The sequence below is a fragment of the Staurois parvus genome, unplaced genomic scaffold (genome assembly GCF_062004578.1).
Source record: "Staurois parvus isolate SC_StPar_1 unplaced genomic scaffold, SC_StPar_1.0 ptg000432l, whole genome shotgun sequence".
Classification (NCBI taxonomy): domain Eukaryota; kingdom Metazoa; phylum Chordata; class Amphibia; order Anura; family Ranidae; genus Staurois; species Staurois parvus.
Genome location: NW_028318228.1, coordinates 1111267 through 1135057, shown reverse-complemented (window position 1 = coordinate 1135057; position 23791 = coordinate 1111267). Strand labels below are relative to the sequence as shown.

Here is a 23791-nt window from a genome sequence, read left to right as displayed (position 1 = left end):
CACGGGGCAAACCAATCTTGGTATTTACTAAAGTGAAAAAAAAGGAATTAAAATGACAAACAATTTATACTTGCCTGCTCTGTGCAGTGGTATTGCTGAGTGTCCTGATCCTCTTCTCTGGTCCCGCACCGATGATCTTGGCTCCTTTTGTGTCCCTATAGCGAGCAGTTTGCTATGGATGCACATAGTGCCTGCGAGCGCCCCGACTGTTTACGGATCCACGATCCCTAGACTTACACAGCAGGACTTGGCCCCACCCCTACTTCTTCCTTGCTGAATTTGACCGCAGCAATGCATTATGGTAAATGTTTTTAACTTTATCACTTTACATTTGTGAAAGCTGAAGGTTTTCACCGTCATGCATTTTATGCATTAAGGCAACCCTGTATAGCAGCCCCCCCCCCTAAAACTTGCCTGAGCCCAATCCAGCAATGTGCACAAGAGCAGTGGGACACTCCTTCCTCATTGGCTGAGACATTGGCTCCCGCTAGGGTCAATCAGTGAGTAGATGGCAGGGGGGTGGGGCCAAGCTGTGCTGTGTGAATGGACATGTAGAGCAGTGGCTCTGGAGTGAGCATGCTTGGAAGGGCCAAGAGTGCCCACAGGGAACCTGAGAAAAGGAGGATTGGGCCTGCTTTGTGCACAACTACTGCACAGAGCAGGTAAGCATGACATGTTTAAAGTGATAAAGGCTTTTTTAAAAACTTGGGGCTGGAACTCTAAATGGGAAAACTGAGAGGAAATTTAATGCAGAGGATATGTGCTTTATCTCCCTTAACCCATTCACGCCAGCCACACATTTGCGTTCATGCAACAAAAACCATATGTGATGAGCGCGCTCCCTGCACGCTCCCAGCACACATGTGCAGTACTCACAGAAAGGTCCCGGTCCGCTCTTTCGATCAGGACCTTTCCCGATCATGTGACCGGCCGTGCTGTTACGGCGGCCACATGACACTAAGCCCCGTCCACCTCCCGGCGCAGGAACTCCTCTTCACGCTGAGACAATCCGGCGTGAAGGGGTTAAAGTTACTTGCCTGTCTGCCCTTGTACAGTGAGTCATGCATGGGTAGCTCACTGTACAAATTCAGCAATGCCAGATCTGAGCTCCCATGCAGGAGTCATGTCATCCCCACTTGGTCAATAACAGCAGGAATTGCAGCCCGGAAGCCAGCCCCCAAGTTGCTCACTATGGGGGCACCCAACAGGAGGGGCCTGGAGTGCTGGCAGGGTATCTGAGAAGAGGATCCAGGCTGCTCTGTTCAGAAAATCAGAGCTACTAGAGGCCAATATGCTGACAGCCTAAAGATTTACTGCTGCTCAGGGGCTCTGGGTTTCAGCAAAAATGGCAGCTTCCTGCAAGAAATAGGAACCATGCTGGAGGCAATCTACAGCACACTAATTTGGTAGTATAAGTAATGTTGAATGTACCTTGCTAAAGAAATTATGGGTAAAGTTCTGCTTTAAATGCCAGCACCTGAATCTGACCTGGTAACACTCTAGTGGTCCCTGTATAGCAGGCTGGAGTGAGGGGAAGAAGCGGCAGTCAAACTGTTTGTGCTGGTAAGACGCATGCTGATATGAGAAAGCAAAGAGATGACTATGAGCTCATCATTGTGCCGTTTCTTTTCACTGTCCAGTCATGGGCCTGGGGGTAGGTCCACGACACCGGGGCCCAAAGTGAGCTGAATGATGCTGGCCATTAGTCTGAACACATCTAGTGGCAGAAAAGTACTGTGGAGGAAATCTCTTTACTGAATATTGCAGTAAAAGCCAGTTTTCATTTAATGTGCGATTGATTTTTACCTGTTTGACAGGAGTTCTGCTTTACTCCTATGGACATTCAATACTTGGAGACTGAGTGCGGTGCACGTACACAACCTTTCTTGGCTTTTGGACAGAATTCTGTAGTCATAGCAGTTCTCTATATGTTGTGTACATATGAAGCACTGTAAGGGCACATCTGTACAACATGAGGACAATGGGGGGGTTAATGGTTTTGTATTGGAAAAGTCATCACTGAAGATTACAGCTGGAACAGATCCCATTCCTATAATTTGGACAGTTGAAGTAGAATTAACATCAAAGTTAGGTTTGAATACATCATTCATTTTTCTTTGCAATTAGAGAATTACCTGCCTGTTCCCAATGTATGCTGCTGACCTGATTATGGTGTACAATCTTGGCGCCTACCAAGAAACTCCCACGCATGCGCAGAAGTTGCATCATCCTGGTATACACAGTTACAATGGCTCTGGATGCTGTCTGGAAGAACTTGGTGAAGATGTTGGCGACCTGCAAGGGGATTCAGACATCCCATATCAATGCTGGAGTAGAGTATATAGTTTTGCTTGAAAGTGCACCTCCAGGAAAATCAGTGAATCTACAGTGGAAATTGTGAAGTCTTCTACAGAATGCAGGATTTGCATCGCTGTCACTCTTGGGATTTCTGCCATGTCACCATATTGCAGACACTTTAGTGTAACCGTGTTCATCATATGTCTTGGGCTTCGTACACGTGGACATGAGGCCTGTTTGAGTCAAATTCTGGCATATCCGGCACCCAGGAGGCTTGTGGTCATGTGTCCCTGAATGCTTCTGCTCGGTAAAGCATCCTTCTGCATATTGCAGCCAGTCATGGATTTTGAAAGGCTGTTGGCCAGCGCAGGATGCTGTGACTCCCATGTGCCCACAAATGCAGAAATTGACACGGATGGGCCAGACTACCTGTAACCTGAAGCATAACCAGAATGAACCTCCATCTTTCTGTTGGTTCTATACCCAGCAAACAAGTTGGTGATGCAGGAAGCCAGAGGGACTTGGCTCACACCAGAGGGACTTGGCTCACACCAGAGGGACTTGGCTCACACCAGAGGGACTTGGCTCACACCAGAGGGACTTGGCTCACACCAGAGGGACTTGGCTCACACCAGAGGGACTTGGCTCACACCAGAGGGACTTGGCTCACACCAGAGGGACTTGGCTCACACCAGAGGGACTTGGCTCACACCAGAGGGACTTGGCTCACACCAGAGGGACTTGGCTCACACCAGAGGGACTTGGCTCACACCAGAGGGACTTGGCTCACACCAGAGGGACTTGGCTCACACCAGAGGGACTTGGCTCACACCAGAGGGACTTGGCTCACACCAGAGGGACTTGGCTCACACCAGAGGGACTTGGCTCACACCAGAGGGACTTGGCTCACACCAGAGGGACTTGGCTCACACCAGAGGGACTTGGCTCACACCAGAGGGACTTGGCTCACACCAGAGGGACTTGGCTCACACCAGAGGGACTTGGCTCACACCAGAGGGACTTGGCTCACACCAGAGGGACTTGGCTCACACCAGAGGGACTTGGCTCACACCAGAGGGACTTGGCTCACACCAGAGGGACTTGGCTCACACCAGAGGGACTTGGCTCACACCAGAGGGACTTGGCTCACACCAGAGGGACTTGGCTCACACCAGAGGGACTTGGCTCACACCAGAGGGACTTGGCTCACACCAGAGGGACTTGGCTCACACCAGAGGGACTTGGCTCACACCAGGTGCACTAGGCAGGCTAGTCCAGCACAGTCCCAGTGAAAGACAAGGCATGGGGCCAGTTCACACCATCACTTTGCTGTAGTGGGTGCCAAGTACTGCAGGCAGTTCAGCACAATGTGGGGCAATGCAGTCCACCTCCTGGCACTGTGCTGCTGGCAATAGAAATGAATGTCGCTTGTGACATTAAAGGTATGTTAAACTGCAGTTCACCGGGTTCAGCATATCAGAATGGTTTCCTGTCAGCCCAGCTTGCTGGTGTGAACAAGCCCTAAAGCAAAGTGAGAAATAGTTGCGTCACCTGCCTTAACTGGTTAAATCTTTTGACAGATCAGTTTGTGGACCATGTTTTGCATAAATATTCACCCGGCAGCTGGTTGAACAAAAAATGATCTGATTCCTCTTGTCCACACTCTGTGGGTGGGGGAATCACTCCTGCTGAGCTATTGTGTTCTGATGGCGAGACAAATTCCCTGCTGGCAGAATACACAGATCAGTACTGCCAACTGGTGGCGCTGCTCATGAAAACCCAACAGGGTGGTTGTACAGTTATTGGTAGATTGATGTTTGTACAACCACTCTCATCATACATGGATTGAAATTCAGTCCGTTCCTGCTGGACCAGCCCAACGCTGATCCCTGTATGACTGGCTTAGTTGTGGAAGCAGGTAGGCTGTTGCAGAAGACATTCTATGTCTTATAATATAGCTTGCCTGTCTGTTCCCAGTCTTCAGAATATTCTGAGCTGCATTAGCATAGCATGGGGTATACACTTGGCACAGTGCCTTTGTGCCGGGATGAATGAACTCCTGCACATCCCATGCTGGACAATCAAGGTGAGCTGAAGACCCGGCAGCCAGAAGTTAATGCTGGTGAGGAAACTTGTGAACACTAGTACAGAGAATCTGTGGCTCTAGTTCACGTTACCAAAGCAATTGTACATCAAAGGTTCCAGAATTCGCTTTCCTTTTCCCACTAACAGTAATAGGACATCTTATGGTGGGTTCATGAAATTCAGTAAGGGGCATTAAACGCTCACCTTATCTTAACCAGTTTTCTGCGGCAAGCTAGGCATTAAAGTAACTAAAGGCAAAACTTTTGGGTGGTGGAGAGGGATTAGTACACTTTGTTTTGTTTGCTGTCTGTGGCCCCCATTAGTGAGATTCATCCGCTTTGTCCTGTTTACCATTGACCGTGAAAAATCCCAAATTTTGGGTTGACCCCAGAAGAGTGGGGGGAGGGGGGGACTGTTCCAATGGGGACACAGTTTGATGACTTGGGGAGCCTCAATGGATTCTCTTTGCAGGGATTACCTCACTTCCTGTTTTGGCAATGGGACTGGAAGTGAATGTTAATTTCCCCAGTGAGATGCCAATGGCAAAAAATCTAATGGGGTTATAACCCTCCTTTAATCCAAAAAAAGCCTTTAGTCCTACTTTAAACCCTCAGCATTTTTAGTGAATGTTGAGCACAATAAAATATTGCCCAGGAGAACCACTTAAAATTCTTACCCCAGCACCTACAGATTACAACTGTGAAATGTTTCTAGATCTTGTACAGAGTTGGATCCTAGAGCAAGTAGTTGTCTGCACTTCAATTCTAGTTAGCTGTGTGCCTGGAGTATTGCTTTAGCTCCTACCATGTCATGTGCTGACAGGAGGAGGCCTTACACCTTCCAGGCTGCTGCAGCAGCTGGGAATGCATGCAAATGCCACCAAGCTGACCGCTTTCAGATCGGATGAAAGCAAGAGATCAACGGGAGCCATTTTCATGCTCCCCAAATGGGTGCCTCTCGCCATGTTTCCTGGATTCTACTATCCCACCTGTGGGGAGGGAGATGGTGAACATCCAGCACAAAAGCTGCTCCTACACATCTGCTGGCTCCACTGAACTTTACTGCAAACTGCACTGCAGGAGCTTGTAGTGTACCGCCTGTTACTCCAAAACATTGATTTCTGGAAAATCTAAACTCTGCACAGCCTCATTGTGTTGTATTTTAATGCAAAATTGGTGTTAATAAATTGCAATAAAACCAGAGGGACTTGGCTCACACCAGAGGGACTTGGCTCACACCAGAGGGACTTGGCTCACACCAGAGGGACTTGGCTCACACCAGAGGGACTTGGCTCACACCAGAGGGACTTGGCTCACACCAGAGGGACTTGGCTCACACCAGAGGGACTTGGCTCACACCAGAGGGACTTGGCTCACACCAGAGGGACTTGGCTCACACCAGGTGCACTAGGCAGGCTAGTCCAGCACAGTCCCAGTGAAAGACAAGGCATGGGGCCAGTTCACACCATCACTTTGCTGTAGTGGGTGCCAAGTACTGCAGGCAGTTCAGCACAATGTGGGGCAATGCAGTCCACCTCCTGGCACTGTGCTGCTGGCAATAGAAATGAATGTCGCTTGTGACATTAAAGGTATGTTAAACTGCAGTTCACCGGGTTCAGCATATCAGAATGGTTTCCTGTCAGCCCAGCTTGCTGGTGTGAACAAGCCCTAAAGCAAAGTGAGAAATAGTTGCGTCACCTGCCTTAACTGGTTAAATCTTTTGACAGATCAGTTTGTGGACCATGTTTTGCATAAATATTCACCCGGCAGCTGGTTGAACAAAAAATGATCTGATTCCTCTTGTCCACACTCTGTGGGTGGGGGAATCACTCCTGCTGAGCTATTGTGTTCTGATGGCGAGACAAATTCCCTGCTGGCAGAATACACAGATCAGTACTGCCAACTGGTGGCGCTGCTCATGAAAACCCAACAGGGTGGTTGTACAGTTATTGGTAGATTGACGTTTGTACAACCACTCTCATCATACATGGATTGAAATTCAGTCCGTTCCTGCTGGACCAGCCCAACGCTGATCCCTGTATGACTGGCTTAGTTGTGGAAGCAGGTAGGCTGTTGCAGAAGACATTCTATGTCTTATAATATAGCTTGCCTGTCTGTTCCCAGTCTTCAGAATATTCTGAGCTGCATTAGCATAGCATGGGGTATACACTTGGCACAGTGCCTTTGTGCCGGGATGAATGAACTCCTGCACATCCCATGCTGGACAATCAAGGTGAGCTGAAGACCCGGCAGCCAGAAGTTAATGCTGGTGAGGAAACTTGTGAACACTAGTACAGAGAATCTGTGGCTCTAGTTTACGTTACCAAAGCAATTGTACATCAAAGGTTCCAGAATTCGCTTTCCTTTTCCCACTAACAGTAATAGGACATCTTATGGTGGGTTCATGAAATTCAGTAAGGGGCATTAAACGCTCACCTTATCTTAACCAGTTTTCTGCGGCAAGCTAGGCATTAAAGTAACTAAAGGCAAAACTTTTGGGTGGTGGAGAGGGATTAGTACACTTTGTTTTGTTTGCTGTCTGTGGCCCCCATTAGTGAGATTCATCCGCTTTGTCCTGTTTACCATTGACCGTGAAAAATCCCAAATTTTGGGTTGACCCCAGAAGAGTGGGGGGAGGGGGGGACTGTTCCAATGGGGACACAGTTTGATGACTTGGGGAGCCTCAATGGATTCTCTTTGCAGGGATTACCTCACTTCCTGTTTTGGCAATGGGACTGGAAGTGAATGTTAATTTCCCCAGTGAGATGCCAATGGCAAAAAATCTAATGGGGTTATAACCCTCCTTTAATCCAAAAAAAGCCTTTAGTCCTACTTTAAACCCTCAGCATTTTTAGTGAATGTTGAGCACAATAAAATATTGCCCAGGAGAACCACTTAAAATTCTTACCCCAGCACCTACAGATTACAACTGTGAAATGTTTCTAGATCTTGTACAGAGTTGGATCCTAGAGCAAGTAGTTGTCTGCACTTCAATTCTAGTTAGCTGTGTGCCTGGAGTATTGCTTTAGCTCCTACCATGTCATGTGCTGACAGGAGGAGGCCTTACACCTTCCAGGCTGCTGCAGCAGCTGGGAATGCATGCAAATGCCACCAAGCTGACCGCTTTCAGATCGGATGAAAGCAAGAGATCAACGGGAGCCATTTTCATGCTCCCCAAATGGGTGCCTCTCGCCATGTTTCCTGGATTCTACTATCCCACCTGTGGGGAGGGAGATGGTGAACATCCAGCACAAAAGCTGCTCCTACACATCTGCTGGCTCCACTGAACTTTACTGCAAACTGCACTGCAGGAGCTTGTAGTGTACCGCCTGTTACTCCAAAACATTGATTTCTGGAAAATCTAAACTCTGCACAGCCTCATTGTGTTGTATTTTAATGCAAAATTGGTGTTAATAAATTGCAATAAAACTAAGTGAGTTTGCACAGATGTGACATGAAATTGGCCTTCAGACTACACTTTAAGGAGCTGAATTAATCTTCAGGGCTAAATCACTTTCACTGCCAAAGCAGTTTTGTAGTAATGTCAGGTATGAAAAGGTTCTACATATAGAAGCAATTTGCAGAAAGTCTACTGTGCTGCACTTGTCGTCCAAATACTAATGCTGGCTGAGGAACTGTCCACTACATAGTGATGTAAATATCTGGAGCCAGGATGTTGTCTATGGAGCCAGCTTCAGTCATCTGTCCAATGACATTCTGTGCAATTCTGGGTTCCAGGATATCCACTCCTAGTGGAGGCCTTCCGGAATGTATTCTGGAGACTGGTCTTTCAGCTGTTCAACAAATTGAGGATTCTGGTATTCCCCAAATCTAGTATTGACATTGGGATGCTGTGCCAGTGTCCATTTTGCAGCTTGCACTACATTACTAGTAAATGGATTTTTGACAGTTTATTGCTGGGTACTCACTCCAGACGTTGCCTTTTTATATAGCCTGGTCGGGGATAGATCTGGAAACTAACTGGTTTTGCTTACATAGGGCAAAATGCCTTTTCAGGGCTGTTTAACATGGAAAACCTTTAGGTCAGGTCATGTTTTCTTTAGGACTAGTTTACCAACCAGGAACTTTGGTGCAGTTCCTTTGTAGACCCCATCCCCTCCACCCCCCTTAGTCTTGTACTTGCCTGTCCCTGTTCCAAATGTGCGCTGGACTAACCTCCTAGAAATGGGATGGAGGGTTTAGAGCACAGGCCTGGCCATGGAGAATGACAAATTGTGCAATCTAGACAGTAAGATCTTTCTGGGACAAGGCAGGAGAAAGACGATTTGATTACTTGAAAATGTCAGCTGTTTTGTTGTTCAGTTCTTTGGCGCCATTGACTTGTGTGCCTACTGTGTAAGGTTTCACCCCTCTGGTGCACTACTGCACATTAGCAGATGCACCGATTGGGTTCTGGTCCCAGTAGAGCCTGTTGGTGCATCTGCACACCGGAGATGTTCCATACACATACAAAGGGAAGGTTTTAAACTTGCCCCTGTAGCAGTCTCTGTGCACAGATGTCACAGGGCTCCCTTGGGCCACGTCTCGGCACGTGCAGGGAGATTGTCTAGGCAAGAATTGCAGAAGTGCTGCTTTGTAACACAAAGTACATGGCAAAAAATCCCATTTGTAAGGAGAGGTGAGGAAGCCGGGCAGCACAAGATCACATTTAGGGTGAATTTCCACTTTAAATACTCCTATAACCTTTAAAGACGTAACTGCTTAGCTCTTTATTACAGGTACATACATGTGTAGGATAATGTGATTGTGCTGGTCAGCAACAATATAAACCTTTAACTGCTTATTACAGCCCAGTATAGAATATTCTGTAATTTTTCGTCTCCTGACAATACCGGCAGATGGGAGAGCTAGTACAGTTGAAATCCTGTTCATTGTTATGAGCAATGTGCTGTAATGTATACAGACCTATCCCTGTCATGTTTGGTGTTGACCTAATAAATGGACTAAAGGTTTGTGTTCTCTATCTACAGATGCAGACAAACGTATCAAGGTCGCAAACCCGGTGGTGGAAATGGATGGGGATGAGATGACCCGTATCATCTGGGAGTTTATCAAGGAAAAGGTGAGCGTTTGGCTATGTTCAATTAGGTGATTGTAGTGACCATGTTAAATGCGGACATTTCACACAGTACAGTAAGACATCCCCCTGCCGACACGGTCTGTCTTATGCTGATTATCTCCCATAGGAGCATGTGCCTATAGGAGTGTGCCTCTAACTAGCGTGAAGTGCTCAGCAGCCAATCACGGGAATTCATACTCTTTAGATGTACCTCTGTATGACAAATGCCAGTGTAGGCGATAGTCATGTACCTGTTGCAGAGGTGGAGCCTGATGGGGATTCAGACACTGGTTCCCCATCAGGTCTACTCCTATTATGATTGTCATTTGGCAGATCCTTAGCCAATAGACAGCCTGCTATTTTCTTTAGAATCACCTGCTGGCAATGACAAGGCAAGAGCAGATTTGTAGAGCAACTAGAACTTTCCCATCAGGCCATGCTCACTACAGCAGTACTGGTTAAGAGGCTGTCGGCTGAGAATGAATGGCATCCTAAACCAGTGACTGGGAGGGCAGGGGCAGCAAATGGTCAGCACTGCATACAAGGAAAGGCACTCTTGCCTGTTTCTGTACGCAGTTAGTGTTTGTCTTGATTACCTCAAGTTTCATTGTCTATGAATTGGAGGGAATCTTGTGAATTTGATGCATTAATCGTGCCACTTTACCAACACCTGCAGCAGATCGCTTTATAAAGTTAACCATATCAGTAGGGGTTTTTACTCTGATGCAGACCATTTTAAAAGGGCCATAGCATCTAAACTGTTGGAAGTGCTTTTTGAACTCCCCTGAATGTGTTCAGATCGTTGTACAGCTGAAACTACCTCAATTCTTGGGTTTCAGGATCTGAGCAGACTGTACCCTTAAAGTGGAACTAAACATCTTGGCCTTGTCAACTGTTTGACGACGCATGCTGCCAGCTTCTTCCAGGCTGCGGCTGTTTTTCGTGGTAGTCACGGGATGACGTCCATTCAGTTATCCTGGCACACAGGTATGTGCCAGAATGTAAAGTGAGCTCTGCTTGCACAGCTAAGTGTACATTCCACAGAAGACTGCGAACAGGCAGTTCATTGCAGAAGACATTGCATGTCATCTACTGTGACAGCCTACCTGCTCATAGTCTGTGTTCAAGTGGTTGGGTCATTATGTGTTTCAGCAATTAAGGAAAGAGCGAACAGGCAACCTGTGAGGATACATGAACTGTCTTGATGCAGAAATTAAATGTTATAAAACTATCTGTACCTCTACTCCTTTCCAGTGAAGACAAACTCCTCAATGTGTGATTCATCGGACCTGAGAAATGTTGTTATACATATTCTAGGACAAAATTTGAAGGTAGTTTGGCGGTGTCTGATCCTGGTATATTTTGGCATGTTTTTCCCCTTCTCTATGAATGGGCACCAGTCAGGCTGAGCAAATACACTGGAATCTTGGGGTACAAGTTGGCAGTTGATTCCCCCATAAGTGGCCACCCAAAAGTTTTGTCTTCCGCTATATAAACCTATTGAGCATTGACTGAGTTGTTGCCCTCACTGTACCTTTTCTACTGCCGTTCACAAAGCATTTTTTTTCTCCTTTTTTTTTTTTTTTGTAGTTGATTTTGTCCAATGTTGATGTTGAACTGAAATACTTTGATCTTGGGCTTCCATACCGTGACCAAACAAATGACCAGGTCACCATTGACTCTGCTCTGGCCACCTTGAAGTACAATGTTTCTGTGAAGTGTGCCACCATCACTCCTGACGAGGCTCGAGTGGAAGGTAAAATCTTGTGCAGCATATTCTGGGTTGTAGACAGGAAGGGTTTTTCACAATCTGACTTGACATGGGAGCATCACATTTCATTTGAGTTGAATTTTAAAAATGAGTGACAGTGGAACTAAAATCCTGCAGAATGTGCCCTTTTGCAAACATCTAGATTACTGTAACTGTCTTGCATGATAAGCTTTCCACTTGTTCCTTGCCATTTTTATACAATGCAGTGCATGCGTGATGGAGTTAGTCCATCCAGTGCCTGAGAGGTACAGTGGGATCTAGCTGAGTAGATGGCAGTAATAGGTACAGGAGGGGGAGCCCCAACTGGTCGCCAATGGAGGAGTGACTTCCTGACAAGTGACGCTCCCCACACTTTACAATCTAATTATACAATCTTTGGATGTACTGCCAACAGTGTAGTGCAGGGGCCAATCTGATTGGAATTGGATTGATAGGTCCTCATATTGCGTAGTTTTTGATAAATAAGTTGATTGGTCAGATTGTAACATGTATGGTGACCTTAATTGTGCAAGCATGCTGTGCATCTTTTACATTATAGTAAAAGAAGCCCTATACCGATTAGTGTCTTTGGTCCTTTGACCTCTTGCTTCTACTTTTTACATAGTCTGGCTGAAAAGACAAAAGTAGATCCAGTTTAACAAAAAAGTAAATCATATACCCACAATTGACAGTGTAAGGCAAAAAACCCCAGCAAAGCATGATCCAGTTTGCTCATGCAGGGGAAATTTCTTCCTGATCCCCCGAGAGGCAATCAGATTTTCCCAGGATCAACTTTACCTATAAATGTTAGTATCCGGTTAATAATCTGTGTATCAAAGAAAGATTCCAGGACTTTTAAAAGCAATCCACTGAGCTGTGGCCAGGTAGAGTAAGCATATGACTCAAGTTCAAGGAACAGTTCAAAATAAAGTTCTACATTTATGCAGCCTAGTCAAGTGGGTGTTGGATAATTCATGTTTTATCTGTCTACAGAATGGCAGATGGTCTGTCTGCATCTGAGGCCTATCTGCTTTCCATAAGAGGTTGTGACCTGCTATGCCTAAACATAGAACTCATTGACACACCCCAGCTCATCTCTACAGTGTTCTACCTAACATTTGTATCTGTGCTTAAGAGCATTGCTGTTTGTAATTAGTGAGCCTGTCACCCTGGGGTTACTTGTAAAATACAAATCTGCAAGTGAAGCTGTCATTTTCTGGTGTTTGAAATGCCACTACTTTTTGGCAGCTGGAGGTGTTTGATGCTGGAGGTGTTGAATACATGTTACAAATGGGTTCTGAAAGCTCCAATGTTCTGTAGTGACCTGCTAGCTTGCCGAATGAACACAGCACATGGCAGGGGTGCAGGTATTCACAATGCTGAGGTGTGCATTGCAGTCACCAGTTAGTCCTGTTGCCTTTCTTTAGACAGAAGGGGTTAACAAAAACGTAATTCGAACATGGGGTGGGGGGAACCTGATGTGGCAGTTTGTCTGATTGGGGTGCTTTAACTTTCCTCTTAGAGGGCAAAAAAAAACCTGTCCCCATTCAACTTTTCCTACTTTGTCAGATTTTTTGGATATATACTTAAACAAAAACGTGACCCATTTGCTTTCTTGGTATGTTAGACTAATTTACCTGGCAATCTTTGTCTTAGAATTTAAGCTGAAGAAGATGTGGAAGAGCCCCAATGGAACAATAAGAAATATACTGGGCGGAACAGTCTTCCGTGAGCCAATCATCTGCAAGAACATTCCACGCTTGGTTCCTGGGTGGACGCAGCCAATCACCATTGGCAGACATGCACATGGTGACCAGGTAGATTGTTGGGTTTTTTGTGTGGTGGTTTTTTTGTTTTCCCCCTTTTTTAACTGTCGCTTTTAATGTTGCTCATTTGCCTTTACATGCTTTTCTTTCTAGTACAAAGCTACAGACTTTGTTGTTGACAAAGCTGGAACATTCAAGTTGGTGTTCAACCCAGCTGATGGTACCGCTGCTAAGGAATGGGAAGTGTTCAAATTCCCTGCAGGAGGTGTTGGCATGGGAATGTATAACACAGATGAGGTAAAGATGACTTTCATATGGACATTTTTTGCTTGGAAAGAATCTTGTTAAATCCTTATAGCGCTGGTCAGAGCTGGCCTTTTTAAAGTTTGTAATGGTGGAGGTGGTATACAGGCCTCTGATGTGACTGCTGTTTTCGGTGGGTGATCAGGAGCTTTCCCCACAAGCTCCTGATCATCCTAAACTGGCTGTACACTTGTTTGACCCGTGCTGTGCTGCCACACATGCATATGGTTGGTGTTGGGTTAAACATTGCTTGGTGGCCAATGTTTCTGTGCTGTGAAGGCACTCTTCCAGCACAGATAAAAAGCGGTTAAACTGCTCTTGGTCCAGACTAACAATTGGTAGCCAGTAGGCCTGGCTCCAGGTCATCTGACCACTGACAGCAAATCGGTGGTCACATGATTGCTGATCCGTCCTCTCCCCAGGTGTTCAGAACTTTTTAAAAGGGGAAAGCAGGAGGAGTTTAACCATGTATTCTAGTAACTGAGGATGAATACGTCTGTATATTGACTTGTAACATTTTTTTTTCCCCTTTTCTAGTCCATTTCTGGCTTTGCACATAGCTGCTTCCAGTATGCTATTCAAAAGAAATGGCCTCTGTACATGAGTACAAAGAACACCATCTTGAAGGCTTATGATGGCAGGTTCAAGGACATCTTCCAAGAGATCTTCGAAAAGTAAGTTCAGAATTCCTTCTTTATATAAAGACCTCTCTCCTTAAGCTTGTTTATCATTTCCATGTTTTGGCCTGCGTTCTTGTTATAGATTAACAAGTGGGACCCTCTTTGAGAATTCAGAATGTTGGCATTTTTGATTTTCATTGTCTGACCTCAGATTACACTACTAACCTCTATGTAGTGAAGGGTCTACTTGGCTGGATATGAATTGTCCCATATCTTGGTGACCATTTAATTTTGATACCCTAAAACTAAAATGTACTCTGTTCAGCTAGTCCACTTGACAGGCAGAGTTGCTCTAATCAGTATATTGATGCACTGCTAACCTGGGACAGAAGTGAGGTGCTGAATGTAGATTAATATGAATGCATAACCCTTGAGTTTATTATTCAGTATTTATATAGCGCCAAGTTTGCTCAGCGCTTTACATTACAATGGGAGACAATACAAAAGACAGTACAGTTACAATACATGAAGGGTTCGAGGGCCCTGCTCCTTGGAGCTTACAATCTAGGAGGGAGGGGATAGTGGTACAGGAGGAAATGGCTGTGAGGGATGGAGTGGTAGGAAGAGTGGAGGAGATTGGCAATTGGGTGAGGGCGGGGTAGGCTTCTCTGAAGAGGTGGGTTTTCAGGGTGCACCTAAAGGTGAGAAGGGTAGGTGACAGTCTGATCAATTTGGGTAGTGCGTTCCAGAGGATGGGGGAAGCCCTGGAGATGGGCATGGGAGGAGACCAGGGAACTAGAGAGTAGGAGGTCTTGTGAGGAGCGGAGAGTACGTTTTGGGTGGTATATGGATATCAGGTCAGTGATTTAGTTTGGGGCAGCGTTATGAACAGCTTTGTACATCAATATTAGTAATTTGAATTTTATGCGTTGGGCAATCGGAAGCCAGTGGAGGGATTGGTAGAGGGGGGTGGCGGATATGGAGCGGTTAGTAAGGTGGATGAGTCTGGCTGCAGAATTCAGGATAGACTGAAGCATGGATAGCCTGTGTTGGGGTAGGCCAGCGAGGAGGGAGTTACAGTAGTCCAGTCGTGATATTATAAGGGAGTGAATGAGTTGCTTAGTTTCTAGGGACATGGGGTAACTACAGGGAAGGGTAAGCAGAGCCAGAAAATGGTGTGCAAGATGGCAACACAGCCCTCAAACAGTGATTTAAAGAGACATGGGTGGAAGAATGTAGCCAGAAAGGAACACTGCATTCCCAATATGTGTAATTCTCAAGGGAAGGGGGAAGTATTAAGTAGATTTGGTATTTTAAGAGAAAATGATTTGGTTTTTATGCTTTAGCAGTTTTTATTCACTACTTTGTGTCACTTCTGGAAATCTAGTACTATTTTTGGGTAGTTTGCATTTTTGCCTGTTCTACATATTTCTTTTAAATGCACTGCAGGTCTTGTATGTACAGGTTGCTGAGCCACCCTGCTCATACAAAACCACTATACTGAAGTGAACTAGTTTGGGCACAGGCTTCATTTTATAGCTAAAGGCAAAACTTTAAATTTTGGATAGATAAGGGAGGATTAGCCCCCGTCACTTTCTGTCCCATAGTCACAACAGGAAGTGACCAAATTTCTCAAGTGAGGGAATCTGGCCCTCAAAACTAGTGTCCCCATTGGAAGATTTCCTCTTACTGTTCTGAGGAAAACCCAAAATTGGGATCCCCCCACTTTTGGTCATAAAGGTAAACGGGCTGAATCTCCCCAATGGGAAAACAGACAGCAATAAAAACCTGACAGGTGTTCTAATCCTTCTCCATTCTATCCAGAACTAAGTTTTTTGCATTTAGCTAACGTTAAACTTTTATTCTAAAACTGAAGCATGCAGGAACTAACAACTTGCAAAATAAGTAACAATCCTAACAAAAGATCCCGTGTTTCTCTGCAGACACTACAAGCCAGATTTTGATAAGCTGAAGATCTGGTACGAGCATAGGCTTATTGATGACATGGTAGCACAGGTCCTCAAATCCTCTGGAGGCTTTGTGTGGGCGTGCAAGAACTATGATGGAGATGTCCAGTCTGATATTCTTGCTCAAGGTAGGTTTTGTTAAGTGCTAATCAAGCATATAAACTTTATGTATAAGGTTCAATCAAATGGGGTGCTACACCAAACCTAAAGAAAAAAATTGGAAGCAGCTCTTTACAGTGTAAGCTACTGTCAAAATTTCTAAAGCGCTCACCCAAACTACAAATTCAGTCCCTATCTGTGAAAAGCATATCACATACACCAAAGTGCTAATATTACATGATAAACATTAATCTAAATGTCCAATAAATCAACATTTCATAAATTAAAGTGTCCATAAATAACATTCCATCCATTTATGTGCCAAACACGTGTAAATTCCATTTACTTCCACTGCACTGGTAAATATGAATGTGTGTTTTTTATCCTTTAACTTTTGTATACTTAATAAAATTTGTATACTTAATAAAATTTGCTACGCTATGGGAAGTATCTTTGTTTCAAGTGTGTATTGTCGTACTGGTTCATTCAAAAAAAATACTGGTGTAGTCTGCTTCCTCCTTGATTTTGGGATATGCATGAATTATGGATCTGGTAAGCCTTCAATTTTAATGCATGTGGTGGTGAATCAGCAGCAAGTGGAATTTACACAAATGTTGAACACACAAGTGAATGAAAAATCAGTGGATGGACACTTTATTTCATTAATAAAAAAAAGTTCATGTATTGGACATTAAATGATAAACCTTCATCTAAATGACTATTAGCACTTTGGTGCATTTGTGATCTGCTTTTCACTGATTGGGATTGAATGTATTTGTAGTTGGGGTAAGCATATAAACTTGTGCAGGTTTTATAGCGGTTTTCACAAGCAATAGATGTTAGGATAATGAATATAGTGGATGGTGCATGCATGGGGTGCATGGTAAAGTTAATGTACAGTGCATCAAATGAAGTCTGATGAAATTCATAGAATGTCCAATCCACCATTGAGGGAATCCTAGTGCAAACATATGATTTTGTATCAACACCAGCTTCTACCAACCCTCAAAATGGGGTAAGACCTCGCACCATAGAGGTCCGTACACATGGTCTATCATTCCAGAAAGTTCCTCTCCTCCCTCCTGGAACTTGTGCAGGTTTTCCCATGCTCACCATTCACAGGAAACAAAAGGCACCAGATAGCGATACCATCTTTTCATTTCCTAAACTGATGGTAAACTGCACCCAAGAAAAAAAAAAGGGGTTCCCGGGTGGTTTTCTTCATAATGTACTAGTTTGTACCGCATATTGGCACACTGACACGTGCCTGAAACCGAAGACCTCCAGTGGTGCACTGTCATGGTGCTTTAATCTTCACCCAGTCTTTCCAGGTTCATGGGCTTCAGCCGTATGATTGGCTGCGTTGCGATATCACTCCCGCTCATGAACAGCTGTTCTGGAAGAATGGCACGGGTATGCCATTCTGAGCGCATGTGCTGGTGACATCACTGGCTGCTGCAAAAGTAAGCAGTGAATACATTTTACTGTAACTATAGGCAAAAATCAGTCTTGCCTATAGGTAAATATCGGTAGCTTGACTTCCACTTTAATGTAAAACAAGCCAGCTCTGCGCTTCAGTGAATACTGCTGGTGAGCTCCTGACAGTGACCTCTCCTGTTTTCCTTTTATGCAGTTATAATGCTTTTATATATTGGTGTGGTTTGTGTTAAATCTATAAAGATTTCCAATAACAAAATAAATAGAATGGACTTGGTGTTTGCCATGTTTTATCTCCTCTTGAAGAGAACAATGGCTTAGTCCAGGCTAAACATGAAAAGTTTAAGAGGCATATCTTCCATGGCCATGTAGAGTAACAAGGAGATTACATGAGTAAGGCAGGTACATTAAGTGGTTGTAAACCCCAGACAAATCAAAATTGAAATGACCAGTCTACCTCACACAGCATAACAGCAGAAGTCATTTGTAGTCTGGCCAAGAGGAGCAGCCAAGCATCTGAAATTCTCAGCTTTCCTACATTGAAAAAAAAATTGTCACCACCCCCTCTTGTGGCTTACAGACTAATTGGGAGTCTCCTGCATGAGAGAATGGGGCTTGTCCCACTGCCATCCACACAGATCACTCAGCCCAGCTAATGGGCATTCAAAATGATTGGTTTGTTGCATGAACACAAATTGTGCATTTTTATTTCTTTAGGATTTGGTTCCCTTGGAATGATGACTTCTGTCCTGGTGTGCCCTGATGGAAAAACTATTGAAGCTGAGGCAGCCCACGGAACCGTAACTCGCCATTACAGGGAACATCAGAAGGTATGTTTTTCAGAGTAAATATTATTGGACAAGTAAAACAGAACTGGAGAAACACTCAAAGCCTATACAGTGATCAGACAGAATACAATCTAGTGTGGGGTGAGGCGTCAAGACACTTCTGGTCAACAGCTATCATTGGTTTTGAGCTGTTTGGTCCAAGTATGTTGCAGGTTTGCATGTGTAGCAGTTGCTGAGTCTAATTTGGTGGTTGATGGGAGTAAGTGGAGTTGGTCTCTTAACTGCCTTCCGTCTGCCATATAGTAATGATGGACACAAGGTGGTTCTCTCGTTCTGGGAGGATGTCATATGACGTCCTTCCATTCTAACCGCGCATGCATGGCTCCCAGAGCGTGTGGCGATTGGCGGTGTGCTGTGTCCCTCGGACACAGCAGATCACCGATCCATGGAAAGAGCCGAAGATGTCAGCTTGGTCATGTGATCAGCTGTATCCAATCACAGCTGATCACATGTAAACAGGGAAATATCAGTTATCGGCATTTCTCTCCCCACGAGCTGTCACGCTGACAGAGGGGAGCCAGTAATAGTCATTCCTCGGAGGGGACATGTACACAGATCAGAGCACTGATGATCTGTGTAGCCTCAGCAGCGCCACCTGTCAGTGTCCATCAGTGCCAGCTCTCATCCATGCCACCTATCAGTGCCCATCTGAGCTGCCTTTCAGTATCACCCATGAGTGCTGCCTTTCAGTGCCCATCAGTGATGCCTGTCAATCCTCAGTGTCCATCACTGCAGCCTCATTAGTGCACATCAGTGAAGGAGAATCACTTATTTACAACATTTTATAACAAACTAAAACTTTTTTTTAAATATTCAGTGGTTTTAAAAATTTCATATGGGTACAGTGTTGCATGACTGCGCAATTGTCATTCAAGTGCAACAGCGCTGAAAGCTGGAAATTGGCCTGGGCAGGAAGGGGGTATAAGTGCCCGGTAGGCTAGTGGTTAAAGTAGAAAAATGCATATATAGGCGCTGGTCCTGCTTATGTAAAATCAAATGGCTTCTAAATTGACTTTACTAGATTTGGTTGTAGTAATCTACTATACTGATTGGATAACTTCATGTCTGGAAAAGGAAGACATGGTATATGCAGATCAGTGATTTGAAGCATAGCCAATACATGGAAGACTGCAGTGTTTGCTATCAAGTAGTCTTGGTAATCATCTTAACATTGCTCCTGCTTTCTCATTACAAAGGGTCGTCCCACAAGCACAAATCCAATTGCCAGCATCTTTGCATGGACACGAGGCTTGGAGCACAGAGGAAAACTTGATGGAAACAAGGACCTTATTGAGTAAGCTTTCTCAGTTAACTACAACACCTTTCACGAATCAGAATGACTTTGGTTTTCAGCTATGGCTCTTCTGATTCAGCAATAAGACCTCATGTACAAAGGGTGTTTACATTTCTCTTGAACACATTTTACTCCCTGCAGGAAAAAGCTGCTGTATTGGACATGCATTTAGGTGCATCAAGCATTTTGAGTGTATATGGTTTCTATTGGCCAGAATATTATGGCAATGGAATGAATGCTGAATTGCTAAACATGTCTAGTGTTTAAGTGCGATTAGATGTTAATGCAGGTCAAGTGTTCTGCCAAAAGTGGCTTTTTTTTTTCTTTCAAATTTTTCATTACAAAACAATTTATCATTCATCCAAAATACAAACATTTCACTTGAATTTTTTAACCCAGTCCCCCCCCCCCCCCCCCAACCACGTATCAAGCTATTTCAGTCCATATAACTCTTCCTGTCTTTCCATCATTCCAGTCCATGTCCCTTCTCTTTGATCATCTTTTCCTACGCTTACTCTTTCCATTCTTTCTCTCCAACCTTTCTTTTCCCTTTTTCCTATTGCTGCAGCCCTCCAGATGTTCCATTTTTAATTCTCCTGCCTCCGACCACCTGGGACTCCCACTATTTACATATTTTTTAGATGTCTTGAGGTCATGCCATCTACCCCATTACTTTCTAAATTTTCCCATTTTATCTTCATCTATACGGTATAACTCCATCTTATTATATTCAACCGTCTATCCAGTCTCTCATTGGAGACTTCTTACCTGCCAGAATTTGGCAAGAAGTCCCTTAACTGCACTAATTATATCAGTGAAACACTATAAAAATAGTGCATTATACCATCTATCTGACCTGCAAAAGACACACCCAGAGATTGTTCTGTATAGTGCTCCCCAATATCTCTTGTATAAATTGGATTATATGTTGCCAAAACCCCTGTATTTTTGGACAATCCCACCATGTTATTTGTTCCCTTAATTCCATATCCCCTCCAACAGTGAGATTTCTACTGTTTATGTGCAACACTTGGGGGTTTATTTACTAAACCTGGTTGACTCAGAATCTTGTCCACTTCTGCATAAAAACCAATCCGCTTCCAGGTTTTATTGCTGAAGCTTAACTGAACATGCTGAGGTTAGAAGCTGATTGGCTACCATGCACAGGTGCCCAAGATTCTGAGTCAACCAGGTTTAGTAAATAAACCCCTTGGTGTCAAATACCATCTCGTTAAACATTTTATTCATTTCAACTGTGTTCATGTTCATCACCCCATGTGTTCATTTAAACATTTTATTTTTCTGTTCACTCATTTTTGTTCCCTTTCCCATTTCTAAGAACGACTGAGGATCTGCTCCCTTCAATTCAATAAGAATTTTAGATATCCTTGAAGTAACATGTTTTGGAGCTATATCACAACTAACGTTTTTTTCAAATGGGAGCATGTCCTCAGGCATCCTCAGTGGTTGAGGCAACTTTGAAAAAAAGTCTTGGATGAACTGAGATATTGTCAATTTAATATGACAAAACTCTTTAAATCCTGAAAAGTGCACAACTTCCCCTTAACTACTATATCCATTTCCCTGAATGTTGTCTTTCCCTGGCGGAAGAAACTCCGTACCCACCAGGGGCATCAACAGTGAATTATACTTCCAACCCGTTTGCTTGTGCATTCCATCCCATACTTTTAACACCTGTGTCAATGTGCTACTAATCTCATCCATAGTACGAAACGTTCGTGGTATCCAAATCTTCTCCAATCATGTATTACTCAAAATGCCTTCTTTTAACCCAACTTTTCCCTTGTGAATTATATCCAATCCACAACTTGTGACAGTATCACCGCTATATAATAATTCCTAATTTTGGGCAGATTTAGTCCCCCTTTCTCTTTATTACACAGAACTTCATATTTCTCGGTTTCTTATTAGCCCATATATAAAGTTTTGTTTTTTTATTACCTAAACTAGGTTTGTTGTCCAAGCTTGTACTTATCACAACAATAAATTCTGGCTCATTGGGTTTTCAAATCTGCATCATATGTGGTGTGAGAATGTGTCCCCAAATTCTTAATGGCTTTCACTTTGACTAGTTTGTGGTACAGTGCCTTGAAAGTATTCATACCCCTTAATTTTTCACATTGTCATGTTACAACCAAAAACATGTAGTTTATTGGGATTTTGTGATGGATCAACAGTGGCACAGAATTGTGAAGTGGATGGAAAAAGGATTATGGTTTTCAAAATTTTAAAAATATTTGAATTGTGGCATGCATTTTTGTATTCAGCCCCTTTACTCTGATACCCAGAACTAAAATCTAGTGGAACCAATTGCCTTCAAAAGTCGCCTCATTAGTAAATGGAGTCCACCTGTGTATAATTTAATCTCTGTATAAATACAGCTGTTCTGTGAAGCCCTCAGAGGTTTGTTAGAGAACATTAATGAACAAACAGCATCATGAAGGCCAAGGAACACACCAGACAGGTTGGGATAAAAAAAAAAAAAAAATTTTAAACAATTTCTAACTTTCCTTTCATTTCACAATTTTTGTGCCATTTTGTGTTGGTCTATCATGTAAAATCCAAATAAAATAAATTTGTTTTTGGTTGTAACATGACAAAGTGGAAAATTTCAATGGGTATGAATACTTTTTCAAGGCACTGTACGTTCACTCACATGAAGTGTGGTTCTGCAGATATCTAATTGAACGATGCTTGTGTTTTTTTTTTTTTTTTTTGTTTTTTTTTTATATTCAGCTTCTCCTTGAAACTGGAGAAGGTTTGTGTGGAGACAGTGGAGAGTGGTGCAATGACAAAGGATTTGGCCGGATGCATCCACGGAGGTTTCAGCAAGTATGTACCAGTTATTGACTATTTTAGCAACATGTCGCCAATTTGTACTGAGGGTTGTAACATTGTATTTCTCTCCCCAGCGTCCGACTGAATGAACATTATGTAAATACAACAGACTTCTTGGACGCCATTAAGAACAACCTTGATAAAGCCCTGGGGAAGAAATGAAGTGTGCACTAGTTCAACTGCCAGACAGTTCTTACCTCATTTTTAACCGTTCAATATAGGAAGTCACCTTGGTGTGGCTGGAACAAACTTTTTAACCCTTCTAATGCTGGTTTTACACTTGAACACCATGCACAACTGCAGAATGGAGGCAGATCAGTTGTCACTTGTAGAATGCTGGACTTGGTTTACTGCACCTTGTGTCATCGTAACCTGATGGTGCCATTTGTAGCAAATAAACCTCCACAAACTTCTCCTTGTAATTCTGAGACCTGTGTTGTCTGTACTCCTTAGGAAATTGCTACCTGTATCATTTTGCTGTTTGTATGTGATAAAGGCTCCCAATGCCAGGAGCCATAAGGCAATAATCAGAATGCAGCAGTACATGCTGGCACTTGGAGTGCCAACTCCTATTGGTGGAAGAAATAATGCAGTCACCTGACACACTTGTATTAACTGTGAAAGCTGCCCTTAAAGGACTTGTATAGCATTGACAGTTTACACAGTGCACTTACATATTGCACATTTATTGAAAGGAGGCACTAAGCAGGTAAATCTGATCTGTCAGGTGTCAGAAAACATGAAAATGTCCACACACTTGGGCCATGGATAGTTTGCCTCAATATGCCATGTGCATGAGCTGCTACTGGCATGCAAAGAAGCCAAAATAAATTTCTTCTGTGCCCAGGGGCCATAGGTTTTGCATACAGTAGCCTGTACAAATGAAGAGATGCCAGTATAGCCAGCTCCAAGCTTAAACATGCAGGGCTTTTCAGTCAAATGTTCCTCCAGCTCTTCTCCCTGCTCACCTAGCGGTTTGCACAGATCCCTCCTTTTCCTGCACTCTAGCACAATCCAGAACTGTACATGGTGTGTCCCTGAACCTTGCACTTTGTACATAGCGCACCTCCAAGCCCTGCACTGTATGGAGCACACCCCTGAGCCCTGCACATGGTGCACTCCTGGTTTTTATTGCTCATTTTGGACCCTCCCACTGTTGGTGCAATTTGGCCACACTCACCATCCAGGGGCAGGGGACATGGTTGAGTTCTGCACCTATTTTGAAGGAAAGCCCTGTAAATTTTTCACAAATGTTTATGCTTGGAGCTGTGTATCCTGTAATTGGCACAGATGGCTGCACACAACAGACTCCCAGATGGCTAAGTTATAGGTAGGTTTAGGTAAAACACAAGTGGGTGGACAGGCAGGAATTGTAATGCAGAGGAG

General features: G+C 43.9%; 1 protein-coding gene across 1 annotated transcript in view; it reads left to right on the top strand.

Annotated features, from left to right (window-relative positions):
* Nucleotides 1-22827, top strand: part of IDH2 (isocitrate dehydrogenase (NADP(+)) 2) — a 32856-nt gene extending 10029 nt beyond the window's left edge. The window contains exons 2-11 of the mRNA XM_089687626.1: nucleotides 9374-9465; nucleotides 11053-11218; nucleotides 12869-13029; nucleotides 13132-13275; nucleotides 13819-13955; nucleotides 15845-15996; nucleotides 18122-18234; nucleotides 19449-19546; nucleotides 22304-22399; nucleotides 22480-22827. Coding sequence (XP_089543752.1) covers nucleotides 9374-9465; nucleotides 11053-11218; nucleotides 12869-13029; nucleotides 13132-13275; nucleotides 13819-13955; nucleotides 15845-15996; nucleotides 18122-18234; nucleotides 19449-19546; nucleotides 22304-22399; nucleotides 22480-22567 — 1247 coding nt within the window. The 3' untranslated portion in view covers nucleotides 22568-22827. The remainder of the gene's footprint in view (nucleotides 1-9373; nucleotides 9466-11052; nucleotides 11219-12868; nucleotides 13030-13131; nucleotides 13276-13818; nucleotides 13956-15844; nucleotides 15997-18121; nucleotides 18235-19448; nucleotides 19547-22303; nucleotides 22400-22479) is intronic.
* Nucleotides 22828-23791: the final 964 nt, after the last annotated feature.